Genomic DNA, 21,870 nt, shown 5'->3' with positions numbered 1-21,870 from the left:
ATCTTACAGGATTTAACCATCCCACATTGTATTATTAAATGCTTCAACCTGGCAGATGTTAAGGACAAAGATTTGTAAAGTCCTAACTTTATTTATATTAATTAGATAATTTCAAGAACAAAAATCCTGAAGGCTAAAATGCTTTGGATTGAAAATTAACCCCGGCAAATCTTGGACTAAGCTTTACAGCAAAGCAGTAAATTCAGCCTTTTCAGCTTACAGGTCTTTGGTACAACATTGTCTTAAAAATTCAAACATCATAACTCTGACCACTTCACATTGAATGACCAAATCTCAGACGAATTCCTGTCCTGTTCAAGACATCCAATTCTAACACATTAAAAGGTAAATCCAAATCTTCATTTTATTTTTTCAAGAGGTTACCAGACAGTTGATGATACTGCCAGCAAAATAAAAATTTAACACTCAAGAAAAGTTAACGGTATACTTTTACACATAAAAAGATAAATAAACTGCAAGAATCTTTGCATCAAAGCAACAATGCTGTTAATTCGATCAAGGAAACAGACTACTTTGATGCCGAAATTGATATAGACAAACAACTTAACTACGCTGCGCTGTAATTCCCTGAGAAAAGGTAGCTACACAAAACAAGACATATATAAATTAAGAGTGCACATATATTCAGGCACCTAAGTGTTTGCATATATCTAAAAGTCTGTTGCACCTGTTCAAAACACAAATCAAATCAGCTCACCCTCGATTCCCTGCTCAAGTCATCTCCCAACTTCAATACCAGTGCCCGTGCTTTGCTCTCTGCTTCCCGTGATTTCTCCTCAGCTGGAAACAACAGAACAACATGAGATACTGTTTCATTTAGCTATACAATGCTAACATTAAGAACTTTCACAAAATCCAGAAACACACAATACCTGATTGGAAATATCTAAGAAATGGAAGCTCATGTTTGAAGTTGATTTTATCCTCCCCTTTCCACCTTTTTTTTTAAAAAACACAGCTACTCAAGTCCTGTACTCTATCTGACAAGAACATCACTCAATAAGTGTAGCTTTTGGCAATGGTGCTCTGAACTTTGCAACTTGAACATAAACCTGCTCAGGAAGCTTAGTTTTGTGCTGCCCAATACGTCCAAGATGAGAATATGCAAAAGGTATGAACCTACATCATACCAAATGATGCACTACTGCACTAAATATTAAGATGAGCACATTCTGCATTTTCAATGATTAATACTTCCTTAATGCCTTAACAAACCACATAATGTAGTACTGCATGGACCAAAATGTCTCAGGTCCAATGTGGGTTTCAATATCCTTGCCTTCATTTCCAAACTCCTCGACTGATCGCTCCACCTAGTACAACAAACTCCCTTAAACCTTGCTGGTAAAAGTGATTAGGAGTACATAGGTTGAGTGGATTGAATGACTTAGCTTTATTTTGTGCCTTCTATGTAACATAAGTCCTCATAGCCAAGCCCATGTACCTCTGCCATGCCAATTCTCTCTTGTATCCTGTAACAGCCTTCACAAAACAAATTCATTTAACCATAATTTTGACAATTGCTTTCAATCCTTCTATTCTAATTCTCCTCAATCCCCTAGAGACATATAATGTTATCTTCACAAAAGTAAACAAACTTCTGATTTAATAAATTGAGCAGAATAGAGGCCATAAGACGTAGGAGCTTTTGAAAGTCCTTCAGCCTATGAAGTCTGCTCTACCGTTCAATGAAGTCATGGCTAACCTGATAGCCCTCAACTCCACTTTCCTCATAAGTCTTGATTCCTTTACTGATTAAAAAAAATCCGTCTCAGTAAGATTAAGGATAGCACAATTTATAGGAGCATTCATAGAATGAAATCTATAAATCCATCCTGCCCACAGTCAAGTTTGCAACTGAGAACAGTTTATGTTCTGATGTAAAGTGGCAAGTACAAGTACTCTCAACACTATACTTCAATAGAGGTCATTGAATTGTAAGTAGAAAGACCTTTTCCTGTTTCCAAGGTCAAGTATAATTTCCAAGCATCTTTCTCCTCATTCCTACCTGAAAATCATTTAATTCAATATTAACCAGAACTTAACTTAGGATAAAGCTGGCTAAGACTGCTAACTTCCAACACAAGTGGTGCATTCAGCTGACAAATCATCAAGATAGAGCCACTGTGTAAAACATTTCTAACACTTAATTAGTTATAACATTTAACATCCTTAAAAGGTATAAATGGAAAAATGTTACATATTATTCTCCATTTCAACATACCTATTTTCATCAGATGCTCGGCTTTTTTGACTTCCTGTTCTGCACGTGTCTTAAACCGATTTGATGTATACTTGTACATTCTATGAAATGGAGAGAAGCTAATCAGAGTACAGACCAAGATGCACTAACTTGAAATAGTCAATGCTAAGATGGCGTACAAAAGGTATTTGCAAATTCAATTTACATATAAAAACTAAGCTCAACAGCACAATTATTATTTTATTAAATTATTAGTTAATATTTATTTGACCACCAAATACAAAGAAAGTTTCATCTTCAAGGAAATAACAGCACAGGAATTGGAGTAGGTACTCCGTTCTAAAGTTTGTTCATACAATCAATTAAGTCAGAGTGCTTCATACAATCACTGCCATCATACATACAAAGAAGTCCCACTCCAGAGACTAGGCCTCAAAGTCTAGGCTCACATTCCAGTGTAGTACTCTGAGTGCTATACTGTCAAGAGATTTTGTCTTTCAGATGAGATTTTAGTCTGACACAATTCCCCTCTTTCAAACGGACGTAAAAGATAATTGATATTAAATTTGTAAATTTACAAAGATGTTGCCTGGTATGGAAGGTGCTAGCTATAAAGAGAGGTTGAGTAGGTTAGGTTTATTTTCACTCGAAAAAAGGAGATTGAGGGGGAACCTGATTGAGGTTTACAAAATCATGAAGGGTTTCGACAGGGTGGATAGAGACAAGCTTTTTCCCAGGGTGAAGGATTTAATAACGAGAGGTCATGCTTTCAAGGCGAGAGGTGGAAAGTTTAAGGGGGATACAAGTGGTACGTACTTCACACAGAGGATGGTGGGCGTTTGGAACGCGTTACCAGCAGAGGTGGTAGACGCAGGCACGGTAGATTCATTTAAGATGCATCTGGACAGATACATGAGTAGGTGGGGAGCAGAGGGATACAGATGCGAAGGAATTGACGGACAGGTTTAGACAGTACATTCGGATCAACTCAGGCTTGCAGGGCCGAAGGGCCTGTTCCTGGGCTCTAAATTTTCTTTGTTCTTTGTAAAAGTGAAGAATTTCTCCCCAGTAAAAACCAAAAGAACTGCGGATGCTGTAAATCAGACAAAAATAGAAATTGCTGGAAAGCTCAGGAGTTCTCGCAGCATCTGTGAAGAGAAATCAGGTGAACGTGTTGGGCCAAGAGGAGGGGTCACAACCCAAAATGTTAACTAATTTCTCACCACTGATGCTGCGAGAACTCCTGAGCTTTCCAGCGATTTCTATTTTTGTCTCCAATTTCTCCCCAACATTCAAGTCCCCATACATCCTACAACCATCACTATGAAAAACAAATCTGTTCACTACCATACTTCTTTACATGAACCTATTGCTACTTCTCTTGCACCTCAACAGCAACTGACGTTTAATAAAAATTGCACTGCATTTAATTGATTGTGAAGCATTTTAGGACATCCTGAAATTGTGACATAAGATGCATTTCTTTCTCTCTGATCTATAAAAGTCCTTGATTACCTGGGTCTAAACAAGCAGCAGGAGAGTCGTTTTGTTCGGACCTTGTGACCCTGAATGAAAATTCTCATCCTCGGATCAATGTACAATACAGCTGTGTATGCCCTGAAGGAACGTCGCTCAGGTTTTCTACAAAATAATTTTTTGTATAAGAACAAACAGAAATGCTTAGTCACCAGCAATCACACAGTAATCTTTAGGAACCAGCCGTCTCCTCAATCATAGGAAGCTTAGTGATCCACTTTCCAAGAAGAGATGCTAAACCACCAGGGAAAATCTTTGCATGATCTGGGAAATGATTGGACCATTTCTTCAATAATATTAAACTACCATATTTTGACAGGGGCCAAAAAATGGCTGGATAGGGAGGTCCTCCCATAATAGCCTTTCAGTGGCATGTAAAGAGTACCACAACTGACAATGAGAGGGTCATCAAGTTAAGCTGTAAGATTTAAAAATATACTTTAATGATGGTTACAGTTGGAACTTTGCTCATTATTATTTCATGCTGAACTGAAGAGGTTGGGTGGATAGAAGCAAAATCCTTATTTGCCTTTACAATTCTGTTACCAATTGATAGTAGGCGTTCAGATTTTGTCACCACCTCTTTTATTGTGATTTTTAAATATGAGTATTACGATGCCTGAAAAATTCAATGTTGATTAACCTTTGTAACAACTGCAAACCATAAGGCTGAACTGAAATTGGGTCCGTGCCTCAACATATTTTATTTTTTTAATTTATTTGCGCTCTAGGCTAACATAAGAGATCTCAAATTCAAAGTTATCCATGGAAATGTATAATAAACTGATATTTTGATTTTATAGCACCAGTGAGAAAGCACTGCCATTTAGTGGAGCTTCATCCAATGGTTCCACACACAGCAATATTTTGATATTCTGCCCTGAAACTAACCTCATGGGTTTATACTCCACATCCATTACTCAAAACCGCAAACTCAAATTAATTTCACAGTGAATTTCTCAACTTCTGAAGTTATGTCAAATTGTCACAAGCGCCAACTTTATTAATGACAGATTAATTGGCTTAAAGTGATTTATCTCCGACAAACCAAAGTGTCCTGATAATGCTGCTGTATAACTACTCACATTCCTTCAAGTTGTGGTCCTGCCATCAGAATATCTGTAGGATCAGAGGTAACATCCAGTTCTGGTTCCCCATTATCCATCAGTTTAAGATTGTAAACTATCACCAAAGTCCCTGCAAAGGAATGAAAATAATTATTGAGAATGCAGAAGATTCAATAAATAATTCAAAACAGAGAAGCATTAACATTCTTTGACATAGCACAAATTTTATGGACATTCTTCAAAGTTTCCTTAAAATTCAAATTATTAATAGAAGAATCATAAAATGTTAAACCACAGCAAGACCAATTACCCCTCAATGCAATGCTTTTCTTCACAAACCTGACAGTCTAATGTTAACTTTCATTCTTGTTCATCATACTTGTATCATTCTTTTTCCTCAAACGGCTAAAATCTTATGCAATTCAATTTGCTTCTAATATATTTGGGTTAAAAAAAAAATTACTTATTTGCTTTCATTTTAAAGTGTTGTCGACTGTTGTTATCACTCTTAACAATCTAGATTCCTCTACTTGAAATTTTTGCAACTTTTCTCCCCCTCCCCCACCCCCACCCATGACTTCAAACTTTCCCATCATGTCATTCCACTGATATCCTCCTGTAAACACTCATACTCCTTTCAAATTTGGCACAACACAAAATTGGACATTGTAGGTCAAGATGCCTCAATTCTCAAGTTCAAATCACTTATCACAATATGAATTCCACAGAACACTAATCATTATCTTTCCTGTCCAAGAGACTTCCTTTAGTTCTTACATTTTGCTTTCTTCCCCAAAAGCATCATTCCATACACCCACATTCCATTGAAGACCGTTTGATTTTATTTTAACCATTTGCCTCTTATTTGATACCTTTTTGTTCAATCCATATTCACTGCATTTTATCTGACAGTTACTATTGCTTCAAAAAATTCCAAGCTTGATCAAGTGAGATCACTGACTGAAATTTGTTTGAGCATTTTCAATCCATCTTGAGAGAGGTAGCAAACATTTTTCCCGTTGGTTGGGAGTAGAGGGTATGATTTACTGTTCATGGTCATATCATCTGCAGCTTTCAATTTGTGGCAGATTTGTGGGCGGCACGGTGGCACAGTGGTTAGCACTGCTGCCTCACAGCGCCAGAGACCCGGATTCAATTCCCGCCTCAGGCGACTAACTGTGTGGAGTTTGCACGTTCTCCCCGTGTCAGCGTGGGTTTCCTCCGGGTGCTCCGGTTTCCTCCCACAGTCCAAAGATGTGCAGGGCCAGGTGAATTGGCTATACTAAATTGCCCGTAGTGTTAGGTAAGGGGTAATAGGGGTATGGGTGGGTTTCGCTTCGGCGGGTCGGTGTGGACTTGTTGGGCCGAAGGGCCTGTTTCCACACTGTAAGTAATCTAATCTAATCTAATCTCTGGATGACTGCAAGTAGGGAACACTTAAAAGGTGAGCTTGCATTCTAACATCTAAACAGCATTATTTCTGAACAGCAGTCAAGAACTGGATTCTGTGCCACACCAATTATTTTAATTCATTATAGCAACTGTCCATGCATCAGTATCATCAATTTCAAATTGCTCAAATTTTTAATTTAAAAGCATCAGGGCTAAATGAATGCTAAAGTGAAAATGATACCTTCTACTTCCAGTCAATTGTGAATTGCCTATTAGTGACAGAATTGTCATAAAGTATTTAAATTCTGTTTAATCTTCTATGGTCACTAGCATTAACTTTGCATCTTCCTTTTTTTGAATTTACCAATTAGCACTAGGAATATTTCATTGAAAAATTAGAAGTATTTTTGCATTGGAATTTCTACCAGATGTCTGCCTTACCATTATCCTCTTTGATTTTATCAAACTGTTCCATGACCTGTGATTCGGACTTGAATGGTGAATACTTGTAGATCAGTTCTGTTTCGATGGCAAATTTCTCAGGGTTCTCAGTAATGGGCTCTTTGGTTTTAGAATTCCATGTTGGAAGTGGTACTATCACCTTTTTATCCAAGAAAACACACATCATCAATAATAAAGCACATGCACATCTCATACTTGTATACAGAAGTTACTAATCATAAATAAGAAGGTCACTCTATTGTTGAAGGCAGTATCATATGAACAGAAGCATTCCACTTCAATTGCTGCTCCAAACAAAATTATTTGATCTCAGCTTGTCTGGCAATAGGGGTATTAAAATTGCCTCCAACTCTATGATTTAGGACAGGAGAAATAGACAGTACCTAATCCTGATTACTTGACACTGACCAACATGCACAGGTATGCACATTAGAGAAGTGAGATTATTCAGGATATACCATCTGGTCTCACTCCTGAAAATTACTGAGTCAGTTAACAAGAAAGAATATAGTTGGAGATAACAGCGGAATAAATCTGTAGAATAATTTAGTTTTAAACTAACTAACCTCATCAATCCCCTCCTCTTCGTGAAACGTTCTTGAAAGAAAAACACAGGTCATAGTCTCCTTTTTCTTCGTAAACAGAATAAAGTCTTTGCCAATTCGCATTGAGCCACTAGATAAAGAGGGAAAATCCCAGACATTTCAAGTTTATAATCGTCTCAAACTCTACTTAACATTAGCACCTGACATGCGCAACTTCAAAAGAAGTAATTAACTAGCCTTTGTTCCATTGCTAGAGAACTTAACTTCATGTAATTAATGACTGTAATTGCCAATCACTTTTGTGCCATACAAACCTATGGGCAATCTTGGGATAATGAATTTTAAGCAATGGATTTTCTTCCTGTTCACTTGCCATTGACTTTGCAATTAATGACTTGTTGCATAAAAGAACACCTTGCACAATATTCTAACTTCCTCAGCAATCCAACTTTGATTAACTACTCGAATTTAGTGAATACAGAAATCCTTTCACCATGGATCCAGTTGCATATTCTGAACAACGTCCAATATTTCTTCCAAACAATCAGTGTACCTGTACAACACAATAACGGAACACCTCTCCAAGCCGGTCACCATCCTAATTTGGAAACATACTGCCATTCCTTCACTTTCACTGTGTGAAAATCCTAGAATTACCTCCCTTACAGCATGATGGGTCTACCTACAGCACATGGACTGCAGCTGTTCAAGGCAGCAGATCACCACCACTTTTTCAAGGGCAAATATGAAATGGATAATAAATGTTGGTCCAGACAGGAACACCCACATCCGATAAGTGAAAGAAAATAGCAATGTCTGTCTCTTGTTTGAATCAGGCCCTATTATAGGCAATATTCTTTTTTTTTAATAGATATTTTTATTAGAAATTTAACATTTTTACAAGTTTACAAAAATAAACAAAACTCTCAGATATAAACATTGATATACAATTAGCTCAAATATACAATAGCCAAAATTTAACAAAAAAAACAAAACAACAAAAAAAAACCGAAAAGAAAAAAAAACAAACAAACAAAACTCAACTATCTACTAATCTAACCTACAACTAACCAGAGTGTATATTTAAGTCTCTTACATGCTCGGGATGTGTTAGCATCAGATATAATAAAACCCGTATTCGTGCGGGATTCCTCCCCCGAGGGGCCGCGGACCAGCCAGGTTTGTAATCTCAATTAAATAAAAGCCCTTGTTAGGATAGCCGAAATATGAGAGTTATAGGGTAGCCAGGAAGGACCTGAAGAGAGAGCTAAAAGCAGCAAGGAGGGGACATGAAAGGTCCTTAGTCGATAGGATTAGGGAAAACCCTAAGGCTTTCTATAGGTATGTTAGGAATAAAAGAATGACTAGGGTAGGAATAGGTCCAGTCAAGGATAGTAGGGGGAAGTTGCGTGTGGAGGCGGAAGAGATTGGGGAGACACTGAATGAATACTTTTCTTCAGTATTTACTCAGGAACAGGGCATTGTTGTCGATGAGAATACTGAGTCACAAATAAGTAGAATGGATGGCTTTGAGGTATGTAGAGAAGAGGTGTTGGAAATCCTGGAAAAGGTGAAAATAGATAAGTCCCCTGGGCCTGATGGCATTTATCCTAGGATTCTCTGGGAAGCAAGGGAGGAGATTGCAGAGCCATTGGCCTTGATTTTTATGTCCTCTTTGTCTACAGGAGTAGTCCCAGAAGACTGGAGGATAGCAAATGTGGTTCCCTTGTTCAAAAAGGGGAGTAGGGATAGCCCTAGTAACTATAGGCCGGTGAGTCTCACTTCTGTTGTGGGCAAAGTCTTAGAGAGAATTGTAAGGGATAGGATTTATGCACATCTGGATAGGAATAATGTGATCAAGGATAGTCAGCATGGTTTTGTGAAGGGCAAGTCGTGCCTCACAAACCTTATTGAATTCTTTGAAAAGGTGACGAAGGAGGTTGATGAGGGGAAAGCGGTAGATGTGGTATATATGGATTTTAGTAAGGCGTTTGATAAGGTTCCCCATGGTAGGCTACTGCAGAAAATACAGAGATATGGCATTGAGGGTGAGTTGGAGGTTTGGATTAGGAATTGGCTGGATGGAAGAAGACAGAGGGTAGTAGTTGATGGCAAAGTTTCTTCATGGAGTGCCGTCACTAGCGGTGTTCCGCAAGGATCTGTTTTGGGACCATTGCTGTTTGTCATTTTTATAAATGACCTGGAAGAGGGGTTAGAAGGTTGGGTGAGCAAGTTTGCGGATGATACGAAAGTCGGAGGAGTTGTTGACAGTGAGGAAGCATGTGGCAGGTTACAGCAGGATATAGAGAAGCTGCAGAGCTGGGCAGAAAGGTGGCAGATGGAATTCAATGTAGCTAAGTGCGAGGTGATTCACTTTGGGAAGAATAACAAAAAGATGGGGTACTGGGCTAATGGTCGGATACTTGGTAGTGTGGATGAGCAGAGGGATCTTGGTGTCCATGTACACAGATCTCTGAAAGTTGCCACCCAGGTAAATAGTGCGGTGAGGAAGGCATATGGCGTACTGGCTTTTATTGGTAGAGGAATTGAGTTCCGGAGTCCTGAGGTCATGATGCAGTTGTATAAGACTCTGGTACGGCCGCATCTGGAATATTGTGTGCAGTTTTGGTCGCCATACTATAGGAAGGATGTGGAGGCATTGGAACGGGTGCAGAGGAGGTTTACCAGGATGTTGCCTGGTATGGAAGGAAAATCGTATGAGGAAAGACTGAGGCACTTGGGGCTGTTTTCACTAGAGAAAAGAAGGTTTAGGGGTGACTTGATTGAGGTGTACAAGATGATTAAGGGGTTAGATAGGGTCGACAGTATGAACCTTTTCCCGCGTATTGAGTCGGGTATTACAAGGGGTCATAGCTTTAAATTAAGGGGGGGTAGATATAGGACTGATGTTAGGGGTAGGTTCTTCACTCAGCAAGTCGTTAGTTCATGGAATGCCCTGCCAGTAACAGTGGTGGACTCTCCCTCTTTATGGGCATTTAAGAGGGCATTGGATAGGTATATGGAGGATAGTGGGTTAGTGTAGTTTAGGTGGGCTTGGATCGGCGCAACATCGAGGGCCCAAGGGCCTGTACTGCGCTGTATTCTTCTATGTTCTATGTTCTATCTGTATTTATGTAATTCAAAAAGGGCTGCCATATTTTATAAAATAATTCGGTCTTTCGGTGCACCATATTTGTAAGGAAGTCAAGGGGAATACATTCCATAATTAGTCTGTGCCAATTTGAAAGTCCAGGGGGGCCCTCAGCCGCCCAGTTCACCAAAATATTTTTCCTTGCACAGAAAGAAAGAATAGAAAATAGTCTCTTCCCGTACGTGTCCAGGGAGGGCAAGTTCGAAAAGCCCAAGAGGAGAGATACAGGGTCCACTTTAATTTCCGTTCCTAAAATTTCTGTCAGGGTACTTGCTACTTTAGTCCAATATCTACGGATCTTATGACAGGTCCATAAGCAATGTACAAGAGTGCCCACCTCTATTTTGCATTTAGGACACATTGGAGATGCTCCTGCCTTAAATTTTGCCAATCGAACCGGTGCTATATGGGCCCAATGAAGTATCTTCAGCTGGATAGCCTGGGTTCTGTTACAAATAGTAATTCTTCTAGCATTTTCCCAAATATCATTCCACGTTTCTGTGGAGATTTCTAGTCCCAGATCCTGATCCGATGTTTTAAGCAGATTATCCATATCTCCCGAAACTTCATCATGTAGTAAATGATAAATAGTACTGACGGACGATACCCCCACTGGTCGTAGGACACTACATTCTCTATCGGATTTATAAAGACTATCTAATAACGTAGTCTTCTTCTGTATATAATCTCGAATTTGGAAGTATCGAAAGAGGTCTCCATTGGGTAATCCGAATTTCTGACGCAGCTGTCCGAAAGACATCAGGACCCCATCTTTAAATAGATCCCCTAGACATGAGATACCCCTGGATCTCCAGAGTTTAAAAGTGGCATCTGTTAACCCCGGTTGGAATCCCCATGCTCCCACTATCGGTGCATAGGGGGATGTTTTATGTGAATTACCCTCATTTTGCCGCATTATATTCCAAGCCTTGATTGTATTTAGTATTATAGGGTTTTTACAGTGATCTGTAATGATTTTCCTCTTGTCTGAGGACAAAAGGTTAATAAGTGGGTATTTTACTTGAGAAGCCTCGATGTCCAACCAGATTGATTGTGGATCAGACAAGACCCAATCAGCTATGTAACTTAATAGGGAACTTAACTGATATTTCCTAAAGTCTGGGAAGTCCAATCCACCCCTTGCCTGTGGAAGCTGTAGCTTCTTCAGCTTAATGAGGGGCCGCCTATGATTCCAGATAAAGTAATATAATTTACATAAAGCTGTCCTCGGCAGCATCACCGGAAGCATTCTCATAGGATATAGGAGGCGGGGCAGGACATTCATTTTGATCAGTGCTATTCTACCCAACCAGGAAATTGGTAGGTCTCCCCATCGCTGGAGGTCCTGCCTTATCCTTTCCAATAAATACACAAAATTAGCCTTATACAACTGACCAAATACTGGAGTAATAAAAATGCCTAAATATAAGAAGCCCTCCAGGGACCAACGAAAGGGAAAAAGGGATCCATCCGCTAAGCGGGGTATCATAGCAAGGCCACCCATTGGCATAGCCTCCGATTTTGAAAAATTAATTTTATAGCCTGAGAATGCACTAAATGTATTAATAACTTGGATTAAGCGAGGTATGGACATCAAAGGGTTACTGAGGAATAGAAGAACATCATCTGCATAAAGGGTAATTTTATGTTTACCTGTACCAATCCTTGGGGCCACTATATTAGGATCAGCTCGTATACCTTCTGCTAGTGGTTCAATTATTAGCGTGAATAACAATGGCGAGAGGGGACATCCCTGACGGCAGCCCCTACCCACACTGAAGCTATCAGAGCCTAATCCATTGGTAACCACAACTGCTTTGGGATCACTATACAATGTTGAGACCCATTTGGTAAACACCTGTCCAACGCCAAACCTCTCCAATGTGTAAAACAAATATGACCATTCGACCCTATCAAATGCCTTTTCCGTGTCTAATGAAACCACTACTCCTGGTATCTTTCCCTGATGACAAGCTTGAATCATATTCAGAGCCCTTCTAACATTATTGGATGATCTACGGCCCTTAATAAACCCCGTCTGATCCTCCTTTATAATATGTGGCAGTATTCTTTCTAGTCTCAGTGCTAACGTTTTAGAGAGGATTTTAAAATCTACATTTAGCAAGGATATTAGTCTGTATAATGTACAATCTTCTGGGTCCTTTCCTTTTTTAAGGATAAGAGAGATATTTGCCTCTTTCAGCGAAGGCGGGAGACAGCCCTGACTATATGCATAGTTATACATGTCCATAAGTGGACCAGCCAGTATTTCAGTAAATTCTTTATAGAATTCAGCTTGAAAACCATCTGGGCCCGGCGCCTTACCATTTTGAAGGTGCCTAATTGCATCAACTATTTCTTGGGGTGTAAGAGGAGCATTTAGGACCGATACTTGTTCCGGAGTTAGGTCTGGAAAAGTCAAATTTTTAAAAAATGACTGCATCCTCTTCGTCCTATCTTCACAATCCTGTGATTTATATAACTCAGAATAAAATTCTCTAAAGGTCGCATTAATCTTTTTGTGATCATGAGTCAAAATACCCGTACTTTCCTTGATAGACATAATAGTCTGAGGGGCCTTTTTTTTTCTTTGCAAGAAATGCTAAGTATCTACCCGGTTTGTCGCCATATTCGTATAACCTTTGCTTTGCAAATAATATTTCCCTCTTAGCCGTTTGAGTAAGTGTAGTGTTTAGAGCTGTCCTAAGAGCTGTAATCCTTGCAATTTAATAATAGAAGGTCTATCAGTGTATGCTGTTTCAGCCGCTTTTAAGCGAGCTTCAAGCAGACGCTGTTGTTCTCCCTTTAATTTCTTCTGGGTCGCTGAGTAGGAGATGATCAAGCCTCGCGTGTAAGCTTTGATGGTCTCCCACATCATTGACGGGTTGCTAGCTGTACCTGAATTAATTTCTAAAAACGTTTTAAATTCTTGAGAGAAGTACTTTACAAATTTACTATCTTTCATTAGGAAGGGGTCCATACGCCAATGCCGAGGGGATGTCCCACTGTTCCTCGCCTTAGTTTCCATATATACAGCAGGGTGGTCAGAAATTGCTATATTACCTATTGTACAGGATGATATGGAATTTAAAAAAAATCGAGGGGGCAAAAAACATATCAATTCTGGTATGACATTTATGTGGATTAGAGTAGAAAGAAAAATCTCTACCCTGTGGATGAAGACATCTCCATACATCTACTAATCCTAATTCTTTGTTCAGATCCATCAATTGTCTAGATCTGGGAGATACTCCTGCAGTACTCTTGGGAATCCTATCTATTTCCGGATCCATAATACAATTAAAGTCTCCCCCTATAATTATGTGACGGGCATCAAAAGCCATCAATTTTGAAAAGGCTTCCGTTATAAATTTAAAGGGGTGTGCCGGGGGGCAGTACAAATTTAAAATCCCATATTCCTCTCCATTTATAAGGGCTTTAATCAAGATATATCGTCCAGATTCGTCTTTTATCTGTTTTAGGATTTTGAAAGGAAATTCTTCCGAACAAGAATAACAACTCCCCTGCTTTTTGAGCTAAAAGAAGAAAAAAAGGCCTGATCAAATCCGCCCTGTCGTAATTTCAAGTGTTCTTTATCTGACAGGTGTGTCTCCTGTAGGAGAGCTATATCAACTCTTTCCTTCTGAAGATTTGATAATATTTTCTTCCTTTTGAGTGGCGAATTACTCCCCTTGACATTCCAGGTGCACCACTTAACCGACTGATCAACCATAATCCTCTGGGCCAATCCGAGACCCCTCGGGAGGGGGAACCCTATCCAGAACATCCCGAGCATGGAACATGTAAAATTTACAAAAATAAAGCCTCTTTAATACACCCACAACAATACAGTAAAAAACTATTTCTAAATAAAAAAAATATAAAACGTATCTAAGTGGAGACTTTCCCCCTTGTTCCCAGTGGGCGTCACTTCCTCTCCAAAAGTCCCTCATATCCTCTCCCAACCAATGCCCCACCCTTGACCCAGGCACTCCTCAGTAAAATGAGGAGAATTCAAATATAATACAAAGCTAGAGTTAACAGTGAGCACCCTACCCCCACCCATACCAACACCTGGGTATATTTGGTAATGTTAATACCATATATAAACATATAACTATAAAATTACCACCTCAACAAATAATAATTAAATATGATAATACAAAATAACGAAGGGAAAACAACCCCGCTCCTAAAGACAGAGGTAAAATTGAATAAGATAACCACCTCCCCCCACCAACATTAACCAAACCCCCCAGCTTTTACACATATACATACATCCCTCATATATACATAAAATAATAACAGAAAACAACTCCAAGGGGGGGGAGAAAATCAAATCCCTCTCCCCACCCCCCATGATAATATTAAACAGTAAGGTGAGAGAAAAAAAAGGGGGGGGGATATAAACCAAAGCGGGGGGGGGGGGGGAGGCAAACCAACATCCATTATGTCTTACAGTTTATCTAAGAGAGTCCAAGAATTCCTTAGCCTTTTCTGGTGATCCAAAGTTATATACGGATCCTTCATGGTTAAAGCGTAACATCGCTGGGTAGCGTAAGGAGTACTGAATATTTAAGTCCCTTAAACGCTTCTTCACCTCGTCGAATGCCTTCCTCTTTCGAACCAGAGCCGGGGAAAAGTCCTGAAATAGCATGATCTTGGATCCTTTGTAGATCATAGCTTGGGGGTCTTTTCCGAGATTTCTAGGAGTATCTGCCTCTCCTTGTAGCTCTGCAGCCGGAACAAGACCGGACGTGGGCGCTGGTTCGAGCCGGGCCCGCGTATTGCGACCCGGTAGGCCCAATCTACCCTTACCTGGCCTGATCCAGCTTGCAGATTTAAAAGCTGTGGCAGCCACTGCTCCAGGAACGCTGTAAGCTGGCCTTCCTCTTCCCATTCGGGAAGGCCCAGCAAACGAATATTTTTTCGGCGACCTCGATTATCGAGGTCGTCAATATCATTTTCCAAGGTCCGGACTCGCTGCTCGAGAGTCCGGACCTGATCCACAGCCGATTGAGCGGTATTTTCGGAGGTCGCGGCCTTGAGCTCCGCCTCTCCGACCTGGCGTTCAATTTCTTGAATCTCTCGGTCGTGCTTCTGCAGCGCGGCCGAGAGCGACTCCCAACGATTTCTGGATTCGACAATAAAGGCATCGATCTTCGAGTCAAGCTTGGAAAGCATTTCTGCAAGGCTTGTTACTGTTGGCAAGTCCCCCGGGGCGGCTGTGGACGCCTCTGCTGCAGCTGGAGAGGGTGGGGGAGGGGTTCCTGCTTGCTGAGAGCTGTGGGCTCCCTTCCCTTTAGTCATTTTTACTGAGGATTAAATTGTTTAAATGTAATATTACACAACTAATTAAATTACACAACTATTATAAATGATTTGGTGAGCTTGGTAGGGGGTGGGTGACCCACTGTACCCAAGTCTTGGGAGGAGCACTATAGACTCAGTCTTACTGGGTCGCCGCCATCTTGGATCCCCCATAGGCAATATTCTTAATAATGGTATTATTCTAAATAACAATCTTTAGACTCAAACAGTCTCAATGATATATTACCCAACATCTGTCATAGCCAAATGGAGAAAAGCACATTGTTTCAGCATTAGTTTAGAAGGAAGTGGACAACACTGGTAGACCAATTTTTATTGTTAAACCATGAAATACCTCCACAGAGGCTGGTATCCCATCACCAAGATCCTTGCATAGTACTTGACACTGGATTAGTCTTCCTCATAGCCAGCTCTTACAGTAAACAGAACTTGACATTCTTGTTATCACGTCAGCCAGGGCTCCCTGACTGGGCCAGGTGACCAGAGCTGAAAATGTGTTGCTGGAAAAGCGCAGGTCAGGCAGCATCCAGGCAACAGGAGAATCGATGTTTCGGGCATAAGCCCTTCTTCAGAAATGAGGAAAGTTTGTCCAGCAGGCTAAGATAAAAGGTAGGGAGGAGGGACTTGGGGAAGGGCGTCGGAAATGTGATAGGTGGAAAGAGGTCAAGGTGAGGGTGATAGGTCAGACTGGGGTGGGGCCGGAGAAGTCAGGAAGAAGATTGCAGGTTAGGAAGGCGGTGCTGAATTCGATGAATTTGACTGAGACAAGGTGGGGGGAGGGGAAATGAGGAAACTGGTGAAATCCGAGTTCATCCCTTGTGCCAGGTAACCACCCCAGTAAAGGGAATTCATTCTATGAGGTCCACCTGGCTGACCTCATTACAATCACTAAACCCCTCCCCTTCTAAGTCTGGGACAGAGACCTGTTCTTTTTCTTGTAGCATCTCCTGGGGCATCATCACACTGGGTCCAGTTCCTCCAACTAGGCCTCAGATACAGGCAGCATGTATCAGAATATAGCCTGCCTCTTGTGCCCAGTGCAACTCAGAAGAAATTCATTCTCTTCTTCAGGCAGAAAAAGAGTTGAGAGTGGGCGGCACGGTGGCACAGTGATTAGCACTGCCGCCTCCCAGTGCCAGCGACCCGTGTTCAATTCCGGCCTCAGGTGACTGACTGTGTGGAGTTTGCACATTCTCCCCGTGTCTGCGTGGGTTTCCTCCCACAGTCCAAAAAATGTGCAGGTTAGGTGAATCGGCCATGCTAAATTGCCCGTAGTATTAGGTGAAGGGGTAAATGTAGGGGAATGGGTCTGGGTGGTTTGCGGGTCCGTGTGGACTTGTTGGGCCGAAGGGCCTGTTTACACACTGTAACTAATCTAATTTAAAGTATGACATCTGCTGTGTCCACCTCAGATTCCAAGGTTTTTTTGATGCTAGACGGAGGGGGAGAACCCATGGGTTCTGACGGCCTGTCTGGCTGTTCTGTTGGAGCAGGCATGTTTTTCTCCTGCCCCATTTATGACTTTCACGTGATCCATGTGCTCACTCAGGACAGCCTCACCTACCCGAACTTTGCACGTCACTGACCTGACCTCGCTTTGACCATGCCTCTTGCCCATTATAGGGCCGCTTCCATGGTTTCGCCACCAAACCTTGTCCCTGAAGTAAACTATAACTCTCGCTTAGAGAAGTCTAGTGTCTGGCAATAGCGTTCCTAATGCCGTTTCTGCGTTTCCCCGCCACTTCCAGGTCTGGGAGAATCAAATTTAACCTGGTGCAGCCTTGTCCCCATTAGCGACTGTGCTGAAGCTATCCCTGTAATTGCAAGAGGGGTAGTCTGAAAATCAAATAGGAACTGGGACAGTTTGATATTGAGTGAAGCTGTAGACTGTTTCCTTAAGCCTTCTTTCAAAGTTTGGATGGCTCTTTCAGCCACCATTAGACAATGGATGGTACGGAGCTGCCCTTATATACCGAATGCCATTCAACTTTAGGAAATATTCGAATTCTTTGCTGGTAAACAATGGCCCATTATCTGTGGATCAACACTTCCACAGATGCTCGCAGTTTTTCAATCACCATCCCTGCGTTTGATGGATGAACTCTATGCACATCCAACACTTTGAGTGGGCATCCACAAAGACTAAGAACATTGAGCCCATGTAAGTGCTGGCATAGTTGATTTGTAAATGAGTCTAGGCTTTACCTGGCCATTCCCACAAATGAACGGCTAACTGTAATTTTTGTCCTCGTTGGTACTCTGAACCCTGCCCCAGCAACGTGGAAATGCCTCATCTAGTGTGGCCACCAGACATGGCCTAGCTAAGATGTTGATGAGAAGTTAAGAAATTTCAATTTTGGCTGTGAAGGCCCTTTTGTTTTCCCATCACCACCAGCTGTTTTAGTTTTGTCAGGATTGGATATTTTTGCATCCGCAGTCTTGAGACTGTCAGTGGTGACTGGAAGTGTGTCCAAACTCTTCCATTTGCAGCATCACTGGTGCCATAACTACCAGCAGGAGGTGGCTCAATGCATCAGCATTTGCTACTTGGCCTCCCAGACATTGAACCACCTTGTAATTGTATGCACTTTGAGTAAGAGCCCAATGCTGAATTCAACCTGAAGCTACGGATGGCACGGCTTTGTCCTTTCTGAGTAGCCCGAGCAGAGGTTTATGATCTGTCACTATTACAAATTTACATCAGTAAAAGGTACTGGTGGAACTTTCTCACACCCAAGATTTATCACACCAAATCCTCCTCCTCCTCTATCTGGGCTCATGTGCATTCTCATCGGCCGAAGCCAAAGAAGCATATTCTTCATTTCCCTAAAGGCTATGCTTCGGCTACAAGACCATTTCTAAGGCTGACCTTTTTCAATAGCAGATGTAAGGGTACCAGGATGGAGGCCAGGTTATGTGTGAACTTTCTGTAATAATTCACCAATCCAAGAAAAGACGAAGTCTGATACATACCAGAGGTGCTCTGAGGCAGTGGTAATTGTCAGTCTCCTCAAAATGTTGCTGTCTGAATACTTACATTATGATATTATGGAAATAGCAAGTTTTGAAAAGATTTGTAGCTCAGGTTGAGGTTCTGGTTGTGAGCTTGCTCGCTGAGCCATAAGGTTTGGTTTCAGACGCTTCATCACCATACTAGATAACATCATCAGTGAGCCTCCAGTGAAGTGCTTGTCTTATGCCCCGCTTGCTATTTAAATGCTTTGGTTTCTTTGGGCATTTGGTGATGTCTTTTCCACTTATTTTTCTCAGAGGATGGTAGATGGGGTCCAAATCAATGTTCATAGAATTCCGGTTGGAATGCCATGTTTCTAGGAATTCTTGTGTCTCTCTCTGTTTGGCCTGTCCTAGGATGGATGTTGTTGTTGACTGTTCACTGATGATGTTACCTAGTATGGTGATGAAACGGAACCTTCCAGCTCAGTGAGCAAACCCCAATCCAGATGCTATGCAAATATATTTATATACCCAAATCTACTCTCAATCATTAACAATATGATGGCTGTCAATGACAGTGCAAAAACAGCATTTACATAAAAATACCCTGCTCACTGACATGCTGTTTGGGTTCTTAGCCCAACCTCATCTTAGCCTTGTTCCAAATGTATTGGCCAGACCAAACAACCTTTGAATATATCAAGGAGATAGCCTAGACTCTAACTTTTTCTCACTTAAAGACAAGTATAAGGTGCTGTGTTCCAGATGTAATTTGACTGGTTACACTTGGCTTTAAGCAAAACACACTTTATTCTTTTGTCTGTATTTAACTGAAGCATAAGAAAGAAGAATTAGTCAAACTTTAACTCTACTGGAGAACTTGAGAGAACACAAGCATTTTGCCGCAACAGGGAGACATAACAGCTCCCACAGCCAACTTCCAACTTCAGCAACTACTAAAAGCTAAAACTAAAACTCTATTTTCATGGGAGCCTGACTTCACCCATTCATGCTGCTTCTATTGTTCCAACTTTCAAAAGCAAACCGTCAAGGCCTCTCAAGCTGTTTATTTTATTGGCTTAGAACAGACTGCCTGCCATCTGTTTCAACCTCTCTTCATTAAAAAAAGGTCAAAATACACCTCTTAAATCTTGTCACATATTCATGGTCCAAAGGGCTTAAGTCAATAAGGAAGCAAGGGCTACCCTTAGCTTCAAGCAGAATCTGACCTTGTGAGGTATCAGGGAGTTCTAGCAGAAGTCGAGTTAATGGGAATTGGGTAAAAATCTCTACTGGTTGGAATCATACCTAGGGAAAAAAAAACAATATTGCTTTTTTGGAGATCAATGTTCTCAGTCACAGGATATCATTGCAAGACTTCCTCAGGGTAGTCTCCTATAGGCAACAATCCCTCGCTATGAACATCCTGGGGAATACCAATGATCAGAAACTTAATTGAACCAACCACATACTGTGGTTAAATACTATGGTTGCAAAAGTAAGTCAGAGACAGGAAAGTTTGCAGCACCTATCCCATCTCCTGACTCCTCACAGTTGGCTCATTAATTATAAGGCACAAACTCTGCAAGAGTGTGATGGAATACTCACTGCTTGCCTGTATGAATACAGCTCAAGTCATTTATCATCATCTAAAACAAAGAAGGCTGCTGAACTGACACCTCTTCCAACAACTTCAATCAATGACATGCAGTGGCACCAGTGTGCACCATCTACAAGCTGTATTGCAACAACTTACCAACCTTCCAAGCAGATTAGGACAAGGGCAGAAAATATATAGGAACGCCACCACTTTGCAAGTTTTCCTCCTAGGCATAAACTTTCATGACTAGGAAACCTATCACTCTTCATTTACTGTTGCTGGATCAAAATATCTCGGAACTCCTTCCTAACAGCACTATTCTTATGCCTCAGGCTGCAAAAGGTTAAGTTGACAGCTCATTTCTGTTTCAAAAGCAACAGATGTTGCCCTAGCCAGCAATGGCTACATTCTGTCAATGAATAAAGTTTGGCATTTAGAGATGACAATGCTCTCACAACATTTTATTCTTGCCCTTGAAAGCAATAGAGATTGCAAGTGAGCAAGCTTTGTTGCAATTTCCTTCAGGTTTTGTTCACTTCCATACCCTTTGGTTCTGAATCCCACTTCCTCTGCACAAAATAGGTGTTAAACTACTTTGATCTGCTCTTTGGAACTCCCGAATTATTTCCACCTTTTTCCCTTTAGCCAAGTTTTTAATCACTCATCCCAATTTCTCATTACATGGATAAACACCTGAACCAACCCATTCATATTAAATACTAAAACCTGCTTCTAACTCCACTACACCTACTAATAAAAAAACTTGGAACGTTGTCGACATTAAAAAGGTGCTGTCCCAATGGAAGCATTTTGCCTTTGCCTTTCTGTACAGTGGTAATTTTGTTGAAGCTTGGCAAGTTCCATGTGTTTGACTAAAAAAGTTCCAAGGAAAAGGATCAAAACCTTCAAATAAGCAGGACTGTTACGAGAAATTTTGCTTTGAAACCTTTAACTGCCCCTCTGTTAACATGTTCAAATTGTGAAAAAACAATGAGAATAAAAATCCCTATCATTAATATTGAAGTTATTATTCATTATGTCAATAATCTAGTGATTGATTCACTAAGAGGTAGACAATATTATAAAGAAAAATATGAATTCAATGAAAATTGAAAACGTACGACTTGAGTCCATTTCCATATTGTCCAATTTGTGTAGATTCTGGAGTCCTTTTGGCAGACTTCCCAAACTGGATAACACTGGCAGCCTCATCTGTCAGGAAGAAAGTTTAATCAATTTAGGAAGAGCCCATAAAATAAAGGCGAAGCAACAAATATGACAGATTCCAACAGCACAAGATTTTTGCCAGTCACCATCGTTCTCACACTCATGACAAGATGATTTTTAAAAAAAATTTCTGCTGAACCAAAACTTGCATTTTAAACACCGATGATACAGTTTTTCAAACTCGAGATGCAATGGTTAAGCCAAATTGCGATAAGCAATTTGCTAAGAAATGTTATTTGCCCAAAGTGTTCTCGCATCCAGTCAGGAGGCCAAACAATGTCACAATGCTAAACTATTGTAATTATGGAAAATATTTTGTTCGGTTTTACTTATGAATTTTGGGAGATCAGTATGTTCCAATCTTAGATGACAGATTCAGC

General features: G+C 40.7%; 1 protein-coding gene across 1 annotated transcript in view; it reads right to left on the bottom strand.

Annotated features, from left to right (window-relative positions):
* Nucleotides 1-21,870, bottom strand: part of LOC122562586 (ATPase MORC2) — a 103,121-nt gene that overhangs the window by 47,615 nt on the left and 33,636 nt on the right. Inside the window, exons 5-11 of the mRNA XM_043715548.2 lie at nucleotides 21,385-21,475; nucleotides 7,248-7,356; nucleotides 6,661-6,820; nucleotides 4,846-4,957; nucleotides 3,740-3,865; nucleotides 2,246-2,325; nucleotides 719-801 (exon numbers count right to left, since the gene is read on the bottom strand). Coding sequence (XP_043571483.2) covers nucleotides 719-801; nucleotides 2,246-2,325; nucleotides 3,740-3,865; nucleotides 4,846-4,957; nucleotides 6,661-6,820; nucleotides 7,248-7,356; nucleotides 21,385-21,475 — 761 coding nt within the window. The remainder of the gene's footprint in view (nucleotides 1-718; nucleotides 802-2,245; nucleotides 2,326-3,739; nucleotides 3,866-4,845; nucleotides 4,958-6,660; nucleotides 6,821-7,247; nucleotides 7,357-21,384; nucleotides 21,476-21,870) is intronic.

The sequence above is a fragment of the Chiloscyllium plagiosum genome, unplaced genomic scaffold (genome assembly GCF_037043375.1).
Source record: "Chiloscyllium plagiosum isolate Xiang-an unplaced genomic scaffold, Cpla_swu_hap1 HiC_scaffold_24, whole genome shotgun sequence".
NCBI lineage: Eukaryota > Metazoa > Chordata > Chondrichthyes > Orectolobiformes > Hemiscylliidae > Chiloscyllium > Chiloscyllium plagiosum.
The sequence above is the reverse complement of the archived record's forward strand: the minus strand, read 5'-3'. Positions and strand labels throughout refer to the sequence as shown.